This window comes from Erpetoichthys calabaricus, chromosome 2 (assembly GCF_900747795.2).
Source record: "Erpetoichthys calabaricus chromosome 2, fErpCal1.3, whole genome shotgun sequence".
Taxonomy (NCBI): Eukaryota; Metazoa; Chordata; class Cladistia; order Polypteriformes; family Polypteridae; genus Erpetoichthys; species Erpetoichthys calabaricus.
The window spans coordinates 102,912,657-102,932,857 of record NC_041395.2 but is presented as its reverse complement, the minus strand read 5'-3'; the positions used below and the strand labels follow the sequence as shown (position 1 = coordinate 102,932,857).

The window sequence follows — 20,201 nt, the reverse complement described above, 5'->3', positions numbered from 1 at the left end:
ACTGATATTGGAATTAAAAACAACTCTGCCTTTGCTGGGGGTTCAAAGTTTCATGGATGGTCTTCTGAATGCATTATTGCACTTGCTTTACTTTTTTGATTAGATTGTGTTTTGTTATTTTTTTGTTCTTTAAATAAAATTAAACTAAACAAAAAATATCTGGCTTCAGTAAATTTCTATAGTACTTGCTGAATTTGGGTTTACAATGCACAGCATTCTTTAGTGTAAAAAGTAAGTATTTTATTTACAACTCTCTTATCCACCAGTAGATGAACCAGTAGAGACTGTCTATTCATTGTAGTACCTGATTACTATAGTACAAGCAAATGAAACTGGGATCTTCCACTTAGAGCTTTTCAAAGAGAACATCAAACAGAGGTTTCCTCCAGGTGCTCCGGTTTCCTCCCACAGTCCAAAGACACGCAGGTTAGGTGCATTGACGATTCTAAATTGTCCCTAGTGTGTGCTTGGTGTGTGGGTGTGTGTGTGTGTGTCCTGCGGTGGGCTGGCGCCCTGCCCAGGGTTTGTTTCCTGCCTTGTGCCCTGTGTTGGCTGGGATTGGCTCCAGCAGACCCCCGTGACCCTATAGTTAGGATATAGCGTGTTGGATAATGGATGGATGGACATCAAACAAAGTAGTAGCACAAAATCAGTATTGATACCACCTTTCAGTTGAAATACTAACACAAGGCATAGTCAACTGAGATACAGGGTGTGCTACACTCTATCCCTGTAATGACCTACTGATGCATCCGGGCCTGGCAAAATGGTGCGGTGTAACAGTCTGTTTCCTCAAGGTCTGGCAAAGCTTCCTTGTCCAGCTTCATGGGGTTTTTTGGCAACCAACTCTTTAGTTGTCGAATGTGACGCTGACACCTAATATGAAACATATAAAAGTTGGAAAACAAAAACACATAGTGAATAAAACAGCAGTAAGCAATCAAGCATTTCATGAGTGCAGATGTTTAAGATATAATTTATGAAGGGGATTGACTACTGGAGTGTCAATATTGGCTTCACTCTTTTGTGGTTTTTCTTCCAATATGTGTTGATATACAGGCAACTGTTCAAGATATGCTTAATATGCCAACTGTTCCTTTCTTCAGTGCTTATTTTCATACTGCTGTAGCTTTACTCTTGCGAGCTAATGTAATGCAACCGAAAAAAAAAAAGAAATTCCCAGTTCACTGGAAACTATCCTAATATTCACAACATCAATATATATACTGTAGACAGGGTAGGTTTTTTTTTGGAGGACATTTAACCAGAACCAGAAATTTAAAGTTAAGTGAAGAAAAATGACCTCAACTTCAAATTTTATTCACAAGGAAAATACATGAAACTAGTAAACATACACAATATTAGCAGATCAGTAAATTAGCCTGCAGTCTGAAGAATGTACCTTTGTATAACTGAAAAGATTTTACAGCTGGGTTGAACATCCAAAATTAAAACTCTTCAATAAAACTCTGCAACTTTGTACCAACCTGCCCATGGATTTGCTCTTCCAGTCAGTAAAATAACACTTCTTTCTGAAAAGGTATAAGTGCAGAGGTTAGACAAAAATGAGAACAAATAAACATTAACCCTAAATGACTGACTGCCTAATATGGACAGTGATGCTAGCACTCTGTTATTTCTTTGCACATTTACCCATTATTTAACAGAAGCTTCATTATGTGTTAAAAATTAATTACATGACTGAACCACTTATCCTTACATATTTATCTGAATTCTGGTAATTTTGTAAATGCTGGTGCTCAGGATCCTCAACATCTCTAAAATTTTAATCAATGCCAGGTTCTTCAGTCTTTTGATGGTGTTTTTCTCACTGTTTGGTAAATTTTTTATCATTTCATTCTTTTGTTTCTTTGTGTGAAGTCTGCAATACTGTTGCATAAGTTGTGGAGAAGCCTTAGTTTTTACTCTCAGTATCCAATTTGAACAGAATGATTTCTATAAAAATGCAACTAGTGACTCACTGAACTCACACAGTGGTGCAATAATAATTACTTAGTCATTCTTAACAAGTTTGGAAACTGTGGCTTTTTTCTATTTTAAATGTCTGAAAGAGAGAAAAAACCTTTAATATAATATGAAAATAGTAATTTTAAAGCAAAATGCTGCAGAAGCAATGGCGTGATTTCTATTTAAATTAATTTTCAGCAATGCATAAAAACATTATTTTACACAATAAAAATGTAATTGTTTTGGCTAAAATCATATTCATAGATTATATATATATATTGTGGTGGATTGGCGGCTTCTTTCTCCGGCCCTCACCCCCAGGCCGCCAGGAGGAGCTCTCCCAGCAGAGTGGACATGCCCCGAGTTCCAGCAGGGCCTCATGGACTATGTAGTTTTTATACACAGCCCTGCTGGATACCTTGGGGGCCACCAGGCGTCGCTGTAGGGGGGCTCGTAGGCTCGCATGTGCCCTATAACCCGGGAGTACGTCACGGTCACGTGACAGGAAGAAACGATGTGCTCCCGGGTTGAAGAAAAGGACTGTTTACCCTGACCCGGAAGGGAAAAGGAACTGTGGACTGTTGAATGGGAACACCTCCGGGTCAGGGTGTATAAAAGGACTCTGGGAAGCCCAGTACACTGAGCTGAGCTGGGAGGTAGGGTGGCGAAGTGTCTGGGAGTGGAGGATTGTATTGGTTATAGAAAGAGTTTATTGATTTATATGAGTTTGGTGTGGAGAGTGCTTTGTGCACGTGACAACAAAATAAAATATTGTTGTACTTTTACCTCGTGTTCAGAGTGGTACCTGAGGGTTCAAGAGGTGGACAAAACCCCTATCTGTCACAATATATATATATATATATATGGTGTCGCAGTAGGGGGCGCTATTGCTCCCTTGAACCCTCAGGTACCACTCCAAACACCAGGTAAAACTCCAATTATTATTTATTTCATGATAATAATGTGCACAAAGCACCCTCCACTCCACACTACACATACAATACTCACTAATCAATACAAATAACCAATCCTCCTCTCCCAGACGCGTTGCCACCCTTCCACCCAGCTCAGCTCGCTGTCTGGGATTTCCCATGGTCCTTTTATAGTCCATGACCCGGAAGTGTTTGTCCCTCAGTTCATGTGACTTTCTATCACTTCCAGGTCAGGCAAAAACTTCAGCCCGGAAGTATATAATTTCTTCTGTTCCTGTGAGTTGGATATACTTCCGGGCTATACGGAAAATATAAATCCCTGGGCCTCCCTGCAGCGACTCCTGGCGGCCCCGACGTTATCCAGCAGGGCTGTGTATTAAAACTCCATAGTCCATGATGCCCTGCTGGAATTCGGGGCATCTCCACGTTGCAAGGAGGGCTCCATCTAGCGGCCTGGGGGTATTGGCCGGGATGAATGGTCGGCCATATCCCACTATATATATATACATATATATATATATATATATATATATGTATATATATATTGTGGCAGATGGTTAGGGCTCATGCCCAGTCAGAATGCCTGGAGGACGGGAGAACTGGGAGAGGAGCAGTACCTCCCCTGGAACATGAGAAGGCAGCCGCCCTGATGGGTGTTGGGGCCACGGGAACAGAGCTTAGAAGCTCAACCTTGTGGGGACCCTTGGCCACCGGTAGGGAGCACCTGGATGGTTAAGAAGCCATGGTATGCAGCACTCCCGCTACACCAGGAAGTGCTGCCGGACCAGGAAGCAGGTACACCCGGAGTGCTTCCGGGTGCCCATGCAGCACTTCTGCCACACCAGGAAGTTCTGCAGGAAGGTCATCAGGGAGCACCTGGAGCACATCCATGTGCATTATAAAAGGGGCCGCCTCACTCCATTCAGGGATCCAGAGTCAGAAGGCAGAGAACAGAGCTTGCGAGGCATGGTGAGGCGGTGGCAGAATAATGGAAGGAGAAAGAAAAGGACTGAGGTATATTTCTGGTGATTTGTGCACTGTGTGCTGTGCTGAATTGGAAAAGAAGAAAATAAAAAACGTGAAGTTGTGTAAGTGTGCCTCTTGTGTCTGTCTGGGCCGGGTTAAGCATTGGTATAGTGCCATCTATTGTCACAATACATATTATATACACTATAGGTGACTTCTATATGTTTGCATTTTAGGTCATGCCAAGGTTATGAATGTAATCCTAAAAAGGATCCAAGGTGTAAAAAAAAGCAAAGGATTTTTGAATTCAACTTATGGTGAGACACAGCCAACAGTGCCACTCTTTGTAAATGTAATCAGGCAATCCAGTAATATTTACTATGTACGTTTTCGAGTGTCTAATGCGCAAAACGTTGAAGCTGTTCTACATTACCTCACAGAGACGGTGACTGCTCTTTTTGTCTTTAGAAACTCGGATGTTTTCTTTCTTTTTAGCAATTCTGGCATGCATTTATTTGTTATAATATTTAGTTATTCATTAGGCTAAATTTCTCCCTTGGGACAAACAAAGAACCATTTATCTACCTATCTGGAATATACAAAAATTGATATATTAAGCTTAAATATTGGCTAATGATTAATAATTCAGCTAATCTGCATCTTTGTATACTGTTTGTGAAAATGTAAATGTTTATAAATTTCTTTAATGTGAATCTTAATTAAGAACATCTTAAGAAATAGAATATTTAACTACGATAACAAAATCAATGTCACCCAGTCTGTCCATCATTGGTGAGGACTTAATCTATGACTGAATTTTTATTTTTGCTTTTGCATATAGCAATTTGGAAAAATGCCCTTACAATGAAAATATGTTCAGTTTTCATGCTAACACAATAATTACTATTACAAGTCTAAGTAAAATAATCAAATTGAATTGTGTAAACTTATTTGATAAACAAGACATTCACATTTATTTAGTTTACATTATTAAGCAAAGGAATTTAAAATCCAAACACAAAGTGAAACTATGAACACATTTTTAAACTGGAGATGTGAGGGGGGGCCATGTTGTTACTTAGTGTGACTGAGCCAACGATATTGTGTTTTACCTTACACTGCCTCAGCTGTACACTGCAAAAAAAGCAAATAATAAATATTCATATCATGACATTAATTTTTATTTTACTTACTGTAAGAGTTATTGACTTATCAAAAAACTTATACTTAACAATTATTTAGCATATTATAAGAAATCTTGTCAAGTAAATTTTGCTTACTCCATTGTCAGATTTGTTTGCTAAATAAAAGCAAAACAACTCCCATTTTGAGTTTTTTTGTCTAGGTTTTGCATATGCATTTTTTGCAGTGTAGCCCATCCTTCCTAGTAAAATTTAACTTTTGCATGCCTCCGCCTTATGCTAAGATATATACTTACATATAAAATTATTTCAGAAATTTTCATTTTCATTCCCAAAGAACCACCCAAATGAGTTCTTAACACAACTGAAGCAGAACTCTCATAATTTCAGTTGCAAAGAGTTACTTTTAAAGTGTTTAATTTTTCTGAAAATGTATCATTTCACGTGCAAAATATGCTATCTCTATATTCAAGACCAATTAAAAGCTCCTTATTGCCAGTACTGCTTCTCTAACACCGCAAACAGATTCATTTTAGATAAGTGCTTGTCTTTAGCATATCTCACTCGGCACCATCACTCATGAGGTTTCTAGTGGGAGACCTTTTTCATGCTGCTTACCTGAAAGGCATCCGGATGTTCATCTGCTCTGCATACTTGCACAGTGTCTCCCAGGGAGCATGAATCTTTACAAACATGATGTCCCCATTGGTCAGTGATGGCTAAAAAGGTAAACAGTTGCTCTTACCGAAAGCCCAGATACAGCTGGGAATATATCAAAATTAGCAGTGCTATCAGCATTTGTTTTGTTAAATTTTATTAGACTGGGAAGTTAACATAGTCTTTATTTTACAAATCACCATAACAGAATACAAAGTATTCTATACCAGAAGTTAATAAAAATGAGTTGACTGCAAATTATACTAAAGTAATATCTAGCCCATTATTGCTTTAAAAAGAACAATGTCTCCTTAAAACACTGAATATTTCATAGACTAAAAGAATGTTTCAACAGCTCCAAAGGTTGGTCTTGCAGTTCTGCATACTGTTAAAGCTTGGGCTAAATTGATTTCATGGATTCATTACAGGAGACATTGAGTTTCAATATGGGCACACCACCTGCAAGGTAAAAGAAAGAGCTTGCTGGGAAATGGGAATATATGAGGTACATACACTATTTACTAGGCTCTGGCAATGGAAAGTAACTCCTTGGAAATGGAAGGCTATCTTATTGGTGACTGTTGACTTAGATTTCTTGATCTTTTTCTCCTGCCCTGTAGTTGCTCAAATACAGCAGCAATGGATGTGTGTGGGAATACTTACAAGTCTGTGGATGTGTGACATGCATTTTTAATTTGTCTTGGAGCCTCACTTATAAAGGTTACGTATTCTCAAAAAGAGGCTCAAAATGTGCATATGCAACTTCCCACGCAAACATCAGGATTTATAAAAGAAAACTTGTTGAGGGAACATGTCTATATTTACAACAACTTTGATCCATGCATTTGCAACATTTCGACAAACTTGAAAATGACAACACCTTTGATCAAGCTGGAAAATTCAGACAAACCAGCTAAATGATGGCTTGCATGAATAATAATTCTTATCACTGAGCCATTATTATAACGTGTGTTGATGTGACAAACGTATTACACCTCAAAAAAGGTGAATATGATACTCAGACTGCATTTTAGATCTCTTTAAAGATTGCCAATGCTATGTATTTACACTGAAGAGCTTTTTTGTTTTTTTTGTCAGTTTAAATCAGCTACCTGCCCAAGTTTATATCAGCTGCCTGTTGTCACTTCCCAGGGAACTGGCCGACAGGTGAGAAACATCTCAGCCAAGGTTCACTCCATAATGCTCACTGTGCTAACAGCCATTAACTGAACGGCGAGGCGCTATGTACAGTTTTAACATGGTTTGGGTGTATATACATAAAATATAATGTGTTTTTGCAAAAATAAAAAGGCAGTTTGCAGCAGTGTCCAGTTCTGCTAATGTATTCAGAGAGGTTTACTGCACTCATATTGCAATAATGGCACTCAGCAAGAACAAAGCTGGTTTTGTTAACCATAAGCAGTTACATTCTATTAACACACAAGTCATCCAAGATGTGACCGACAAACAATGTCATTATAGCCTGGGTCAACCCATGTTTCAGTTGTTTTGGGGCAAAGTAGCTTTGGCAGACGTGATGGTGCTCTACGTGGTGCCTGGATTGTTAGTAAGGTAACTGGCTGAACCCTTAGGTTTTCATAAGGCCTGTACTATGCATTGCAACAGTAATCAAAGAAGGCAGAGGAGAGGTGCTATAATGTTGTGCATGATGTTGTGCACTCATTTTTGGGGCACAGACAGATACTCTTGAATGCAGGTGGTGGAGTCTCGGCAGGTTAGGAGGGAGCTGCTCTACCACCAGCCAATAAAATCCTGCGGTATCGTGACTGCATATGTATGAGGTTGATAAGCATGGTCCTTATATGGATGTTTCAGGGCATGCATGCGAGGCATGTTCATGTTCATACATTTACAAGGCAATTGTGATTTATAAAGGGTAAATTGAGTAGAAATAGACATATGTCAGGTTTTATACATCTAATTTCTGAAGCACACTTTTTCTATTTTTTGGCATTTGCACATTTTCAAGCTTGAAACAACACAAAGTTTCACAAATGAGGCCTCTGGTGAATGACTGAATTGCCTCAATGCAATGGAGTTGTAGAAATAAATTATTTCATTGTTTAGGTGTGTTACAAATTTCATTTTGGTACTGTAAGCACTATATTTAACAGCAAGCTGCAATCTGCTTCATCTACATGATTTCCAGATGTGTAGCAATAAACTGTATATCATCTTGAACTTTTATTTTCTAGTCATACTTATAGAAATGTTTTATTCATTAAGCATAGCTCAGCAAATTTCCTGATTTATACTTATACTAGCCATGCTACCTTTCAAAGACAGGTAAGAGAATAATTTTAAAATATTTGCTATCTTTTGCCCTAAGTGTACCTTTGGCACCTTTTCTCTGTATTTATGTATGTCTGAATATCTCCTCATCGGCATTCCCTCTGTTGAGTGCATTCCCATAAAGACTACTTCTCAGAATCTGTCATTATTTTTGAGGCAACTTTCTTGCCTCCTGTCCAGTTTTATGCTTTCTGTCTTTAAAGGCAACTCTTTCAGCATACACCTTTATTCCTTCTTGTGTGTCTCACACTCACTCTTCCTCTTTTGTTGCATTACTAAAGGCAAACTGAAGCAATCACACCAAAACTGGACTGAACAAATCAGATTGCTCTAAGGGAATGGATACAAAGACCTTATTGTTTTATTATATAGTAGATTGTGTCTAAGAATTCTGTGTCAAACTGTCCAGTTTAGTCTATAATCATAAAACACAAAGGATGTATTTATGCATCTAGGGAACTGAAAGGACAGACAGATTTTGAGAAAAAAGTTTAAACTTCTAAATAAACATTTTTTAGCAAAGTTTTCAATCTTTGGAATGATTAGCCAACATCGTGAGGTCCAAAGCCCCATATGGAAATATTGGCATAAAGGATGGACCACCCAAGTGTGACAAAGACACTCCATCCAGCTGGACCCAAGAGACCCTGTTCATATGTCACTTTGCCTTCTGAAATTCAATAGCCTTTAAGAACACTACCTTGCACAAGCTATTCCTGGCGCAGTTCTTCAGTTTTCATACCTTTATTGAAAGTATCTTTTTTTTTTGTATTTACCTGGTGTGAAACATTTGGATTGACATAGGGGCAGATTTTGAATAATAATAAATGAGTAGCATTTATATTTCAGTATTATTCATCATTCCTAGTAATGAATCACAATCTGATTATTTAGGTGGTTACCTATTAGGTAACGCTTGTGGTTGGTCAGCCAGTCAGCAAACATCTGCCATGTCTTCTCAGTTGCGATAAGCAGCTCTTAGATATACGATAGAGCATCTACCAAATAATACAAAGAGCACACAACACATGTTTTTGCCCTTATTGGGGATCGTCAGGTGTATGCACTTTTGCATCCCCTTACGGGGATCGAACCAATGTTAGAGGCTTCACCTCAGGCACTGACATCTGAGGTTTGATGTAAATATTTAGTTTTGTTTTAAATATATTATACTATAGATTCCTATTTTTTCCCACAGGATCAGCAGCTGAGAAGAGATGCCTTCAATAGTGAGTAGCACGAGAAGGAGTAATGTGCCTTGGTAAGTGTCAAAAGGTAAGGTATATTAGCCTCCATTGTCTTGGGTACAAGTGACTGGTCTGTCCATGTGTGTCTGTGTGTGTTAAACTAAGGGTGCATGCCAATCCAGGATTAACCTGGTAAATTCATCTTATTCCACAATAAAACAAGGCATTTAGCAGGTATTCAAACAACGTATCCTGATTAGAGATGGTTTGAGTCATGCTTGAGAAGGTAACAACTATAAACTCTCTAACTTGAGGAGTAATGGTGACATTTGAAGCAGCTTGACTGAGATAAATGTAATATTAACTTGATTTAGACTGATGAATTGCAAAAGTATTTATGCCCTAGTCTTGAGTTGTCTAAAACAAATATATTCAGAAAGAACATTTGCCGTATATTTACTCAGACATACAGCAGTAGATAGAGGTCTGAAGTGTTACCAAAGGTCATATAAAACAAACCTCTTTCTCCAACATCAAGCCTTCTGCCCTAAGGTTCCTCTCAAAGGTGCACCGTTTCTCAACTTGAAGGCTGGATTTTTTATAAACTAATATGTAGTCAATTCTCTTCTTGCCATCTCGGAATAATAAGCTTGATGGTACAGAAGAATTGTTTTCCTACATTAGGAGTAAAAAGAAGCAAAATTAATTTGAAAAACAATATATCACTGTCTGAAGACAGTTTATAACAGTTCTGCACATCTTAGATTAAGTTAAATTATTACTCACTTTTCACTTCTGTCAAAACATGAATATGAAAAAATATTAACAATAAAATTATTAGGAAATTCAAAGGGTCATAAAACACATAGCAGACAACCTCATCAACCATCAGCAAGTCAACTTAAAATGCTTTCTTGAAACAGATTGAATGTTCTTTTACATTTTGAATGTCCTTTAACATTTCAAACATATGCTGTTAGATCAAAGTATAGGAATACTTTTCTGAGCAGATACGGTTGTTTGATGATAAATTCCATTCTGGAAACAACTCACCAGCCAGCTAACCTAAAGCTAGTAAAGAAAATGGATGAATAACATACCAGCCTCAAACCCATTTAATCTGTTTAACTGAATGTCATAAAGGGCCAGAAAGCAGGAATCAGTGGTGTGCAGGGTACCAATCTATCATCGGGCCCAGTCACATACACACACACCTAATCTTAGTTTAATTGGACAGCTGACACAACTTTCATGTGCTTGGAGATATAAAAGGAAAACCATAATGGTAGAAGGAAAAGCCAAAAGCAGACATGAGAAAAGTGTGCAATCTGCACAAGACAATGCGAGATTCAGACCTAGAATGCTGAATCCAATCACCATGCCACCCATTGATGACTCAATAATATTTAAGTAAGGCGAAGACAAAAACAATGCTTGAGAAAAGCCTGTAGGTAAATTAGGTCAATTATCTGTAGAACAGATAAAAGCCCACTTTTAAGATTAGAGTACACAAATATAGAAAAAAGGTGTGAGGCTTTCTAAAAGGTGTCATTTTGCTTGGCTTTTCTCTAAAAGTCCCACAGAACAGACTATGACCTTCATTAGTCTGCCCAGATATACTGTAGTCTAAGCCGACACAGCCATCTCCCAAACTCTTCAGGCATGCTTCAGCCTGAACAGGTCTAAAATGGGATTTAGGGTGGTCCTTCACCAGTGACATCTGTGTGGCCCCACCTATTGGGGGGGGTTCCACCCAAACAAAAATCAAAATGAATATACTATAATTGAAATATTTAGTACATAATTAAACAATATTTTAATAATGCAATAATAACACAATTTACATCAAAAAGAATTTAATCATTCAAAAACAACACACAAATAAGCAAAAAATAAAAATAAGCCATGACAATAATAATAATAATTCATTACGACAATGACCCTTGATGAATCATAAGACATACAGATCAAGTAGTCACTGGATAATCAATTATACCAATGTAGTTCCTGAAGTTTAAAAAAGTACTTGAGCACATTATTGTCATATTTATCATAATGTAATACCTCAAAGTTGTGCTGAGCAATTAATGTGGACATGGAAGATGTGCAAATCTTACTGCAATGGATGAATGATAAATATTTACATATCAAAACTAACTTATGGGTCTTATGTAAATGTGCAACTGGACAAGGTTTTAATTAGCTGGTTTGCTGCACTAAATGTATTAGTTTTGAGAAGTTTAACATGAAACACAGATACAACTATAGCAGAATTTTCTTACCTGCAATGACTCTGTGCGAGCTTCGAGTTTGGGATGATTTGGTGTTTTTTGGATTAGAAGAGACTGATCTGTCCGTGAGTCATATGTGGTGTGTTCTGCCTCCTCAATATAGACATCCTTACCTCCACCTATAACAAAGACGAGTGCTACTAAAGTATGGAATATTTGGTATTTCCACATTAAATTAAAAACAGTCATCATTCTTTCAGGGCATTTAAAGAATTTTCTAAGCTTGTGCTACCTCCAGTTAATCTGTTACATGATACTGACACTTTCACTGTTTATTATGTATCTTTGGCACTCAGTATGCCCCTTATAATTTGAGATCTTTTATTGCTTTAAATTATCCATTTTAGGAAGGCAACTTATTAACATTCTTTTCATCTTCTGATAGGTCAGCAGTCTTGCAGAAAAAAAAAATCTTGCATAGCTTTGCTTTGAGGGTGTTCCCAAATAAGCAACTGTTCTCTGCAGATAGTTCATGGAAGAAAAGAAATAATTTAGAAGAATTTGAAGGAACAATTATAATAGTAATGTTTTTTATGTGGAAGCAGAAGGTGGCATGGCTCTACCTAACTTTCGATTTTATTACTGGGCGGCAAATATACAAGCTATAAAAACCTGGACATTGACAGAAACAGATGAACACATACAGGTTTGGTACAAAATAGAAATAAAATCCTGCAGTTTTATATGCCTTGCTTAGTGCCCCAGTAAATACAAGTTATCATCAATACACTAACAACCCAATTCTGCTTCATTCCTTCAAAATATGGAACCAATGTAGGAAGTACTTCAAGATAGAGAAGAGAGAGATAGAGAAGCTTTTATCTGTGGCACCTGTGCACGATAACCACCTTTTTTCCACCCTGTCAAAGTTACAGTTTTTAATGTTTGGAAATGTACGGGATTAAATCACTTAGAGATTTGTACATAGAATATCTTTGCATCCTACAATTACACTCCAAATCTAGCTTCCCATCAACACAATTTTCCACTATTTCCAAATTAGAAACTTGGCTGAACAAAATCTGCCCAATTTTCCTCACCTCTCACATATTCTATTCCAGAAGAAATATTGATCCGTATTGAGGACTCAGACAGCATTTCTATAATATACAAAAACAATTTAAAGTCCCTTCCTTTCCAGAGTACAGTGGAAAAAGGATCTCTTACTCAACATTTCAGAAATGGAGTGGAAGGTAGCCATGCACAGAATTCACTCTAGCTCCATATGCGTAAAGCATACAATTATTCAACTTAAAATCTTTTATTGAGCACATCTATCTCATTTAAAATTGTCCAAAATGTTTCCAGGGCAAGATCCAACCTGCGAATGTTTTAATCAAGGTCCAGCCTCACTGGGCCATATATTTTGGGAGTGCACCAAATTAACATCATTCTGCACTAAAATATTTAAATGCCTAATAGGCAGCCTTGGTATCACATTCACTCCTAATCCATTAACAGCTGTGTTTGATGTACTCCAAGATGGGCTTAACGTGGAGAAGGACAAACAAACTGTAAATGCCTTTACTTCACTATTAGCACATAGACCTATCTTGCTCAACTGGAAGAATCCTAGCCCACCTCCAAAGTAACTGGGTAACTGATGTTATATACTATTTGAAATTGGTAAAAATTCTCACTTTGAGGATCTGTTCAAAACTTTTTTAAAACCTGGCAGGATCTAATTAATAATACTTCAGAATAAGCATTTATATTTGGAATATGATGCTCTCTCCTCTTTTCTACTCTAAAAAATGTCTTCTGTCGTGTCTGAGTTATTCAACCTTGACCACTCCCCTCCACATCGCTCGCCCAATCGTTACTCCTACTGCGCACATCCTCTCTCCGTACCACCCCGTGACACTTTCAGTGCTAACTCGCCAAACAATGCAATCGGTTATAATGGCAAGGCAGAAAAACAAATGATCTATTCAAGAGTGTCGAATTTTAGATTGTGAAAGAAAAAGAGCTGCAAGAGCTGATAATGAATCTTGAAAAAAAGAAAATAAACAAAAAAGAGCTGCATATAATAAAAATTGAGAACAAAGAGATCATCCAACAAACTAAATAAGATAATATCCCGAACAATATGCAAACAGAAATGCAAAAATGCATCAGTTTATAGTAATTCATAATATTTTTTTTGACAAGGTGTTAATGTAATGTAATTTTTTATTTACTTTTTATTATGTTTTACTTTTTTAATTCTACTTTTTTACTATTACTTTTTACTACATTTTATTATTCATTGGCATTTAAAATAGAAAGTTGTAGTGACATAGTTAAGTAACTGATTTTCTATTTACAGTATAATAACTAAGGACCAAACCGTCTTCCTCCCATGCCCAGCATACTCTTCTATATACAGTACCATCTCTTTAAATACAATCGCTTTCTCTAACAGAGGAGTGCTCCGACAACCTTCGAGCAGGTCAGTCATGAGATAGCAGGTGCCCAGCGCCCGCCCCCAGGGGTTGGCGAGCGAAGCAAGCAGGAGGCAAAGCACCCTAGTATAAGGAAAAATATTGCGCTCAGAGTTCCAGCCTTTAGGGCATTGACTGGCCATACTACACAGCATTTTTTTGAAGCTGCACTTCACACAGCTGAAATGTCGTTTATGTTTCTAATCTGTGCAGATAGTTCACATTTTTTTCTTTCAGCAGGAAGATAGAAACGCTTGTAAATAGTAATAAATGTTTTATTGTTATTATTATTTCACAGGGTCTTATATGTTTTCTGATTCTTGGAGTGCCCTTTAAAGTTTATTTTGATCGACATTTGGCCTATACTACCTTCCCTTACATGGAGCCGAAGTGTGGCCACCAAGACTTGAAGGTTGGTTTGTGCTGCTTCATACCAATAGTTAAAGTATGTGTACCAGTGATCCACATCAAACCCACAGAGTCTCAGTTGCAATGACCTGCACACTTTGTGACTGACAGATGGCTAGACCTAGCTAGACCTGTAAGTCAGCATGTGACTGTATTGTTGAAGCAAAAACAAAATTTTATATATCCTTCTAACCTAATTATAAATACAAGGCATAAAGTTATTAATCATATACAGTAAGTATTTAAGTCTTTGCTGTAACACATGTAATTAGTTGCTTTTATAAATCATGTGATTATTTAAGTAGCCATCATCTGTACACAATCATGGTGTTTTTCTACAGTTCACAGTTATTAAATAATCTGTAAGAAGTGCCACTGTTTTTAGAAGAATAAAAACAAAAATGACATCATCAAGATAAAGTACCAATCAGAGTCAGTCATGATAAAAGTGATCAAAAAGCATTATTTAGGGGAAGTGTATATGCCATGTCATTTTCTAACCTGCCTAATTCAGACCAGGGTTGCACGGGTACTGGAGCCTACCCCATGTAGTATACAGAGCATAGGGAACAAACCCTGGTCAGTGCACCAGTAAATCACAGGCTGAACACACACACACACGCACACACACACACACACACACACACACACACACACACACGCACACACACCAGGGCTAATTCACCTAACCTGCATGTCTTTGAACAGTGGGATGAAACCAAAGCACCTGGAGAAAAGCCATACAGACACAGGGAAAACATGCAAACTCCACACAGGGAGGATATGGGATGCATACCCAGGTCTCCCTACTGCGAGGTAGCAGCATGACAACTGTGCCACTGTGCTGCATCGGAAAGTGTACATGAACCTTTAAAAGGCACTAAAAACACTAAAATCTAAAAACTATAAAGAATAGTTGAAAATGAGGCACAACTGCAAATCTTTATTTGGAACAAGTAGCAGCAAGGACAGAATAGCTCTACTTGCCAGAAGCCTCTTAAATAAAGTAGCAACTGTTGTAGCAACTATTGCCTGGGTTCTTATGAATTTTAAGGGAGAGAATTCATATTTGTAACAATATATGATAGAAAGATAAACTAATTAACAGTCTTTATTTTAGCCATGGAGACATCCATTTGTGATTGTCTCATGCCCTTGATATCTACAACGCATAACACAGCCTGACTGAACCCAAAATGGAAATGAGATGCCAGGAAGGCATTAGTATTTAATTTCTGAAACTGCCCTGTGCTGTTAATATTTCAATTCTTATTTCTTTTTTTTTTGTTATTCTTTTGCACAACTGAGGTACGAGTGTGCATGGCAATGTATCAGAACTGTGACTCATAGGAAAGACCTTTGAAAGAAACTTACACTACAACTTAAACAAAATCATAAAAGAAAACAGCTATGGGAAGATGTACTGTTTTTGATTCTTGCTTACTTTTGTTGTTTTGATTTTGATGTGGACCAAGTAATGTGTTGAAATGTTAATGATTTCTGTGTATCTTTACTTTAATTGTACCTTGACAATTCCAATGTCTACCCCTTAAAAGAAGGACCTTCAAAAATTAATTCTCTACATGTGTTCCCTGGGCCCTCTTGTTCGTCCTACCAAACATATTAGAAGAGGGATGCGATGCAATGGTTGTTGGATGAGTTGAGAACGACAAATAGGTTATGAGAAGTCAATCATCACTCAAACTGAATTGAGAAGACCTGGAGCTAGTGTGAAAAATACTGAGACTCAGTAATCAGTCTCAGTAATGGATTGATTGATGAATGGATGTAATACTTCTTACATCAAAACACAGCATTAGAACCTCATGAGAAACCCTGAGCAGATGTGAGTAGTACTCATGTTAACATAAGTTGGTTTTGTACATGGGGAGTATATGAAGGTGCATGACTGTGTCAATTCAAGAAAGCTGCAAGTTGCACAGAGGAATTTTTTTGTTGTTTCATCTTATATCTGAACTCCACAAGTAAACAGCTGGTAAAATATTCTGGCTAGACAGGAAAGAGGTCTAGATCACTGCTATAAAACTATGTCAGCTCCCTAACACCATATCCCATACTATAATTTTTTGAATCCTTCTTATCTGCAGAAATTAAAATCAGTTAATCAGAAAAATCAGTGCCCAAGTGAACTGTGCAGACTTTACGATGGAGGGCATGTAACAGTATGGGAGTTGTTTAGAGAAGAATGTTTAAGAATAGATAAGTACACAGATATAGTAACATTATACCTCAGTTCTGCCAGGAAAGGCAAATTTCAGCCACTATAACTATCTAATGCAATGATGACAAAAAAGTGGTTTATTAAAAAATGAACAGGCAATACAAAATTAAAAAGTAGGTTTTTAAATGAAGACACAAGCCCAAGTGCAAAAATGCCAAATATCAGCATGACTGATGTTGGTTGGTCAATAATGCCAGATGTAAAACAAGGATAAGCTGGCAATGTGCTTTTCCACCAAATTCTATTTCCTAGGCTTAATGGTCAATAAAAAAGCATTATTAGCTACAAATGCAGACCCGCCTGATGTTTTATTGATCATTCTCTACATTCAAACACTACCCAGGCCCATTTTATGTCCCTTCCTCTTCTGACCTCTTTCACCTTCTCTCTTACACTCCCATTCTTCCCTCTCCCTTCACATTTTTGAAAATAATGTCTGTTGGCCTTTCTGGAGACTGACATTTTATAAAAGAAGCTGATCCACATAAAATGTTTCCTTACATGCAAATAAACTTTATTTATGGATAATCACCTGTGTTTGAGATGGTTTAATACAGAGTGCCAGACAGTTTTATGGCATCCACATTAATCTCATTCTCTAAGACACTGAATATTTCCTTATTTAACATTTGCTGACTACTGGCAGTTACCACTATAATAATGAAATGATATGAAAGTCTGAGTTCTGCTGAACTGATGGATTGACAAAGCGACTACGAAAATAAATAAGAGTAAAATACCAAGCAAGTTTGCAAACATAAGTTTAATTAGATCTGGTTGCCAAATCAAAAACAAACCCTAAATCATTATTGGAGTACAAAACAAAATCCCCATTATACAAAGAAATCAAAAACAAAATACACTCACTACTTTCACTGACGTTATCCAAATCTTGGTTGATATACCACAACGATGACATCACGTGTCTTGTTTTGACATACTAACCCTTGGAAACGTAGTAGCAATCACACCACAAACTGGCAGCGCCCGTGAAAACCAAGATGTAATATGATCTTTAAGCTACTTGAAAATGAAACCAAATCATGAAAATAATGTTGGAAATAGATTCAGAAATCAAAACAATCTATAGATTTAAGTGCATAATGTTTTCTGAAAAATGATAAAAATTAGAAAAACACACAGTCATAAGAGTCTGATTCTTCATCTTCTCAAGTTTGTACCTGAATCTCTTTCTCTTCTTTATTTATTCATTCATTCATTTTCTTTTTGTTTTTCCTGCTGAAGGACATGGTGGTAACTTACTCTAGCCAATATTGGCAAATACCACGACACTATCAGTACAGTAAAAATACGTCCTTGCAGTGTTGTTTTGGGTTTGGTCCTAGGTCTATTTTCAGTGGTCATGCATTGCACACCTTCCAAGATAGGTTCCCAGTGTATTGTAATTACTGTATATCCTCAAACCACATCAACTGGTTCCTCTTAATCCAGAGAAGCATTGGTTTTTCACTCAAATCCTCCATTATTGCCAGGCTCATCATGTTGTAATAGACTGATCTCAACAATTGACTGCTTGTGCTCACTATCTCATCCTTTCTGTTTCTAACCACATCTCGTAATCATGGGTAAGGATGGGGATATACAGTAGATTGACCAGTAAATTGATAAATTCATCCATGGACTTAGCTCCCTCTGTATTACTATAGTGTGATGAAACATGTCTAGGGTCCGTGGCAGATTGGAGCAGGATATTTTTCAAAAATTGTTATGTGTCAGAAATTGTGAGTGCGAGTGTGCACAAAAGTGGCAAGAGGCAGCAGAGAACTTAATGGGGGAAACGAACTGATTACAGGTGCTGGTCATAAAATTAGAATATTGTGAAAAGGTTCAATATTGAAGACACCTGGTGCCACACTCTAATCAGCTAATTAACTCAAAACACCTGCAAAAGCCTTTAAATGGTCTCTCAGTCTAGTTCTGTAGGCTACACAATCATGGGGAAGACTGCTGACTTGACAGTTGTCCAAAAGACGACCATTGACACCATGCACAAGGAGGGCAAGACACAAAAGGTCATTGCTAAAGAGGCTGGCTGTTCACAGAGCTCTGTGTCCAAGCACATTAATAGAGAGGTGAAGGGAAGGACAAGATGTGGTAGAAAAAAGTGTACAAGCAATAGGGATAACCGCACCCTGGAGAGGATTGTGAAACAAAACCCATTCAAAAATGTGGGGGAGATTCACAAAGAGTGGACTGCAGCTGGAGTCAGTGCTTCAAGAACCACCACACACAGACGTATGCAAGACATGGGTTTCAGCTGTCGCATTCCTTGTGTCAAGCCACTTTTGAACAAGAGACAGCGTCAGAAGCGTCTCGCCTTTGGACTGCTGCTGAGTGGTCCAGTTATGTTCTCTGATGAAAGTAAATTTTGCATTTCCTTTGGAAATCAAGGTCCCAGAGTCTGGAGGAAGAGAGGAGAGGCACAGAATCCATGTTGCTTGAGGTCTAGTGTAAAGTTTCCACAGTCAGTGATGGTTTGGGGTGCCATGTCATCTGCTGGTGTTGGTCCATTGTGTTTTCTGAGGTCCAAGGTCAACGCAGCCGTCTACCAGGAAGTTTTAGAGCACTTCATGCTTCCTGCTGCTGACGAACATTATGGAGATGCAGATTTCATTTTCCAACAGGACCTGGCACCTGCACACAGTGCCAAAGCTACCAGTACCTGGTTTAAGGACCATGGTATCCCTGTTCTTGATTGGCCAGCAAACTCGCCTGACCTTAACCCCATAGAAAATCTACGAGGTATTGTGAACAGGAAGATGCAATACGCCAGACCCAACAATTCAGAAGAGCTGAAGGCCACTATCAGAGAAACATGGGCTCTCATAACACCTGAGCAGTGCCACAGACTGATCGACTCCATGCCACGCCACATTGCTGCAGTACTCCAGGCCAAAGGAGCCCCAACTAAATATTGAGTGCTGTACATGCTCATACTTTTCATGTTCATACCTTTCAGTTGGCCAACATTTCTAAAAATTCTTTTTTTGCATTGGTCTTAATTGATATTCTAATTTTCCGAGATACTAAATTTGGGACTTTCATTAGTTGTCAGTTATAATCATCAAAATTAAAAGAAATAATCATTTGAAATACATCAGTCTGTGTGTGATGAATGAATCTAATATACAAGTTTCACTTTTTGAATGGAATTACTGAAATAAATCAACTTTGTTATGATATTCTAATTTTATGATCAGCACCTGTAGATATTCATGTAATGGAGGCTGATCAGTTTGGCTGTCCTTCATTGACGCTAATTGATGTATTAGTGCACCTGCATTTAAAATGTGTATAAAAGGTCTGGGTAGACTAGGAAAGAGAACAGCTAAGAGACAATAAAGTAAGAAAGTTGAGGAAAGAAAAAATCAAGGCAAAGAAATGTGAGAAGGGAGAAGTATTTAGCAGTAGAGTCAGCACAAACTAAAGGAGATGAGGGAATTGGGATGCCTCAAGGTGGAATGAAGAGAATGGGGTTCCACGGGCAGATCGCTCCTGCTGAGTTGCAAAGCAAGAGAGATTGTGGGCTTTAGGGGTCTTATGGGTTACTAACAAAGGTGGCATAATGAGGGAACTGGGCTTGAAGTGCCCTAGAGGATGTTGACAGAAGGTGGCAGGGACAGGAGTCAGTTAAGGAACACATTTGCGTGT

At 37.8% G+C, this 20,201-nt stretch overlaps 1 protein-coding gene across 1 annotated transcript in view; it reads right to left on the bottom strand.

Annotated features, from left to right (window-relative positions):
* Positions 1–20,201, bottom strand: part of ano3 (anoctamin 3) — a 264,288-nt gene that overhangs the window by 99,879 nt on the left and 144,208 nt on the right. Inside the window, exons 3-7 of the mRNA XM_028794215.2 lie at positions 11,448–11,575; positions 9,685–9,840; positions 5,627–5,727; positions 1,488–1,532; positions 745–876 (exon numbers count right to left, since the gene is read on the bottom strand). Of these exons, the coding sequence (XP_028650048.1) occupies positions 745–876; positions 1,488–1,532; positions 5,627–5,727; positions 9,685–9,840; positions 11,448–11,575 (562 nt within the window). The remainder of the gene's footprint in view (positions 1–744; positions 877–1,487; positions 1,533–5,626; positions 5,728–9,684; positions 9,841–11,447; positions 11,576–20,201) is intronic.